Source organism: Melampsora larici-populina (genome assembly GCF_000204055.1).
Source record: "Melampsora larici-populina 98AG31 unplaced genomic scaffold MELLAscaffold_24, whole genome shotgun sequence".
NCBI lineage: Eukaryota > Fungi > Basidiomycota > Pucciniomycetes > Pucciniales > Melampsoraceae > Melampsora > Melampsora laricis-populina.
Window position 1 is genome coordinate 97,427 of NW_006768788.1, and position 5,062 is coordinate 102,488.

Below are 5,062 nucleotides of genomic sequence, written 5' to 3' on the forward strand. Positions count from 1 at the left end.
TGAATGGTTTGGAGTCGAGTTCAAGATGGTTGATTGACTTATTTCAATTGAAGACATCGATCGGTGTCGAACGTTCTCGAGTTGATTCATGCAACTGTAAGGCTTGGAATTCATCGTGTGTGAGTGGTGAAAAGGAGATATTGGTTGTTGACTTTGGTGTTGGAGGTCTGGTTGAGTTTTGTTTTTGGAGTCGAGTTGCCGGGAACAAGTCGTGATGTGTGATACCGCATGCGTTAGCCAATTGGTAAATTTACCGATTCGCTAACGCAAAATGACCGAAAATTAACTACCGCGGGGCTAATTTTTCACCGGTGTGGAAAAGACCCCGCGTTTGCGGTAAATTTAACCTTACCGCACCCGACTTACCGCACGAGTGCGGATGCTCTAACAGTTATTAACACAAAAAGTGATTTGGCATACCATGAGAACCCTCCCATATAATATGTAAGCAAATAAACAACATGGTGTGATGTCCAAGTTTGTACATGAGGTCCATGCCGTGAGTCTTTGACTTCAAGATTACCCACGGACCACCACAGCTACTACAACACAGCTACTACACACATCCAATTGCCTTGGATGTGTCACACACCCAGACGCCCCAGAAGGAGTGGGAAATCGGGTATTCTGATTAGAGAGACTCCCCCTGAAATTGCATTTTACACAACAGGGGGCGAGATTGGGCCCAATTCACATCATCTTCACGGTGTTAGACAATTATTGTGATTGAAGCTAGGTACATGTCAGGCCTGCGGGATGCCATAACCCCCAGAAGGAGTGGGAAATCTGGCATTCTGAATAGAGAGACTCCCCCTGAAATTAAATTTTACACAACAGGGGGAGAGATTGGGACCAATTTGCATCATCTTCAGAGTGTAAGACAAATTTTGTGATTGATGCTAGGTACATGTCAGGCCTGCGGAATGCCATAACCCCCAGAAGGAGAGGTAATTATGGCATTCTGAATAAAGAGACTCCCCCTGAAATTGCATTTTACACAACAGGGGGAGAGATTGGGACCAATTTACATCATCTTCAGGGTGATTGAAGATGTTTATGGGTGCAAAACTGCAAAATGTGATATTTTAAGCATTAATATGCCCATTAGAGCATGAGTGAGGGTGGTGAGTGAGAATCTGATCAGAGAGACTGACCTTGAAATTTAATTTTGAGTATTTTCCTCGTGGAGAAGGCCAAAAAGTCATCATTATCACATGTTTAACCCCAGAAGTTCAATGATGCACACGGGAAAATTAATCACAATCTGAAAATGAAATCATTTTCCCCATGTGCTTCAGCCATTTTATGACCTGAGTCACATGAAGACATGGGTTTTTTGGCCTTCTCCACGAGGAAAATACTCAAAATTAAATTTCAAGGTCAGTCTCTCTGATCAGATTCTTACTCACCACCCTCCCTCATGCTCTAATGGGCATATTAATGCTTAAAATATCACATTTTGCAGTTTTGCACCCATAAACATCTCCAATCACCCTGAAGACGATGCAAATTGGTCCCAATCTCTCCCCATGTTGTGTAAAATGCAATTTCAGGGGGAGTCTCTCTATTCAGAATGCCAGATTTCCCCCTCCTTCTGGGGTTTATGGCATTCCGCAGGCCTGACATGTACCTAGCCCCAATCACAATAATTGTCTAACACCATGAAGATGATGTGAATTGGTCCCAATCTCTCCCCCTGTTGTGTAAAATTCAATTTCAGGGGGAGTCTCTCTATTCAGAATGCCAGATTTCCCCCTCCTTCTGGGGGTTATGGCATTCCGCAGGCCTGACATGTACCTAGCTTCAATCACAATAATTGTCTAACACCATGAAGATGATGTGAATTGGGCCCAATCTCTCCCCATGTTGTGTAAAGTTCAATTTCAGGGGGAGTCTCTCTATTCAGAATGCCAGATTTCCCACTCCTTCTGGGGGTTATGGCATTCCGCAGGCCTGACATGTACCTAGCCTCAACCGGCCCATGAGGACTCAGGGTCCCCTAAGTGCTCAATGTTTATTTCTTCAATGCAACCTATATCAGTAAATTGTTGGTTACTCATATCTCATAAAGCCATCATAAGTAAGGGGTTGTAACCCCCACCTGATTGGTATAACCAATCATAAGTACTGGTTTGTAACCCCCACGTGATTTTGTCACAGATTAGTGAAAACTGTGACAAATTCAGCAAGACTTTGTCCACTGCACACTGAACCATGATCTGATCCATGAAGGGACATATCACGTTCTGACAAAAGTGACAAAGTAGTAGAAGGCCAACAAAATCAACCGTAACACACTAGATAATCAAGAGTGGGGTTGTTTTCCCTCGGAAACAAAGAGTTATGACATTATACATCAAATCTTAGACATCATCATTTTCAGAGCTGGAAGAAGAACCCGAATCCCCTTTGAAATCATCACTATCCTCTGAAAATTCATCGCTACTTGGGAAATTGATGTCCTCGATTTCTGATGACTCAATTTCTTCATCATCCTTTTCTTTCTTCCTTTTCTTCACAATTTTTTCTTTTGCTTCTTTCATCTTTCGTTTCCTTTTTTTGGTAGGGTGGTCAGTAGCATCATCAGCTGAAAGAATTGGATCGGAGGGACTTGAGGGTTTATTTTTCAAGGGTGTTTTTGTAATTGAATGATTGATGATATTGCTAGTAGGTATGAGTGATTCCGCAGGATCGATCTTCTCAAGTTTGAAATAACCGTTGTCGATATCGCTTAGCCAATTCCTCTTCAACAAATTGGTACAACCACGGAACCCCTTGGCGATTTGATAAGTCTTGATGAGTGAATTAGCATCATCCTGCCAAATTTGAATAGGCCATCCCTTCTCAACAAACTGCACGGCAGGGGTAGGCCCTTTGGGAAAGACCTGTCCAGGCAGTATATCACCTGCGAGGAAAATCCTGAGGTTAGGTGCCTTGGAATGCAACTCGGACTACTGTAAAAGTCGGTTCACTTACTGATCATCTTGTTAAGTTTTTTAGTGAGGATAGCTTTTCTTGCATCAGTCGGATGTGGAACCCTTTTTTCAATTTCTTCTGCTACCACTAAACCATGCACATATACTTTAAACTTTTCAGGGAATTTGCTGATATCATGAGCCCATTCGGCGAACTTTGAGTTGGTTGAAGCGACCTCAGACCATCCTTCTTGACTGTCACAGCTAGCCGCAGATAAATCCTGTCCATGTCACAGACTGGAAAGCCCTCCGCGTGATTAGCCACTTCTGAATCACGCGGACTCTGAGTGGATGACGTGAGCTGTCCAACCGTCCTCCCGGTGCTGCCCTGAATAAGACTTCCAGGCACGGATAGGACAAGCTGGGTAAAAGGATTACCCCAGCTCGATGAGTGACCAGCTCCCACCTTGCTCACTCATCGTTTCTCTCTCTCACGTTCAAGCCTACCTTCATCTTCCCTCAGAGTGGGCTTTCCTCGGGCAAAGACCTTTTTCGAACCCGCTTCTTTTGCTTGCCCTCCCACCCTTGGTTCAAAGGGTCTCTTGCCCGTACCGTAGTGACTTCTTCCTCTGACACACTTCGTGAGTTCTTTCTGAGTTCTCACGGTGTCGCGAGGGAGCTCTAGGTTTCTCCCAAAGCTCGCCATCCTCACTCTTGAACTTTTCAAGAGCAAGGATGGCTACCGCATCTATCTTCCTAGAGATAGTCCAGTAAGTCCAGATCCCGGCATCTAGGACTTACTCCTCCCTCTCTCCACCTTCTTCCTTGGAAGGAGGAAAGACATGGACTATCACAACTTTTGAAAGATCGGGTAGATTGGCTAAAGCAAAGAAAAAGGGATCACTGAAGACTTGTCTTTCATCGCTGGTCAATTCCTTCCACATTTGGCCTAGTTTTTGATTCCGTGCCTTCCAGCCTGATTTGTCATTACGAGGAGGTACTGAAAACAAATCACACATTCATATAATGATCCCTTTGATGTAAGATACCATCATAGGGTGGTGACGTACGTTTCTCTGCCAGAGCTAGCTTAGAAAACGCTAGAAAGCGTATCCACCTATTGGGCTTTGATGATTTGGAACCCATATTTCTTAAATTCAAAAAGTTCCATTGCATTAACAAACCATCAAAACAAGATGCACTGGGTAAGTCATGCTTACACTAGATCCCATATCACCGTTTCTGGAAGTCCTCCCATTAAGGCTACCATAAGCATCCTCTTTTCAAAACCAATGCGAACAATCTCGGTAAGGTCAGTTATATCTTGGGGTGCCCGAGTCCGATTATGAGCTTGTTTCTGTTGTTGTTCCACAAGTCGCTGTCGAAGATCCGCAACTGTCCATTTGTCGACTTGTTGTTCAAAGTTTTCCGGTGTGAGACCAGGGAAACAGGTGACAAAGCTTCGATTGCCGGTTTTTTTTTGGCCAGAAGTTGTTGTGGGCAGGGTATCATGCTTTGAATCGTCTTTGTTGGCATGACCTAAATTCTCGCTCTTCTTTTGTTCTTCTCTAGGATTATCAGTTAGTTGTATTGAATTGGATGTATTTGCACTCAACCTTTTTGAGCGAGTCATCTTGATTTTATGTTTCTGTGAGGGTGAGGAGGAGCCTTTTTTTGCTGAGCGAGTCATGATGTGGCAAATGATATTGAGGAGTAGGATCACCAATGTTATAAGAGGGCGAGGAAACAGTTGGGGGTCACCAGGAAACCTGGACTTCACCTAACTTACACGGATACTTCACACAAATCACACATGTAACTTGTACTTCACAAAGCTACTTTTTCTTTTCCAATACGGAGTTCAAGAGAAGCTATAGTGGTGACCACTTGAACAAGACTGAATACCACACACTCCACGTTTTGATACATGGAAGTGTTGACAGGGATGTATGATGACCAAAAGGGTTTGGGTGCTTGAGTCTCTAATTGACTTACCAAATGGGGTTGGGAAACCAAAGCGGACTTCCTTTTTCAGCATTTTCCTTTCGTCTATCTAGTGTAGAGTTTTGCATTTGCCACTAGATAGTCTTCCCTTGACAGTAGTGTCACCAATGTCATCTGTTGGGACTACTCAATGAGAAAGTTAA

General features: G+C 43.7%; 1 protein-coding gene across 1 annotated transcript; it reads right to left on the bottom strand.

Moving 5' to 3' along the window:
- Positions 1-2,363: 2,363 nt before the first annotated feature.
- MELLADRAFT_107519 (uncharacterized protein) lies at positions 2,364-2,983 on the bottom strand (the record flags this gene model as incomplete). The annotated part of the gene is made up of 2 exons (XM_007411366.1): positions 2,364-2,905; positions 2,977-2,983. The coding sequence occupies 2 exons, from the start codon at positions 2,981-2,983 to the stop codon at positions 2,364-2,366; spliced, it is 549 nt and encodes a 182-aa protein (XP_007411428.1).
- Between the last annotated feature and the right edge of the window lie 2,079 nt (positions 2,984-5,062).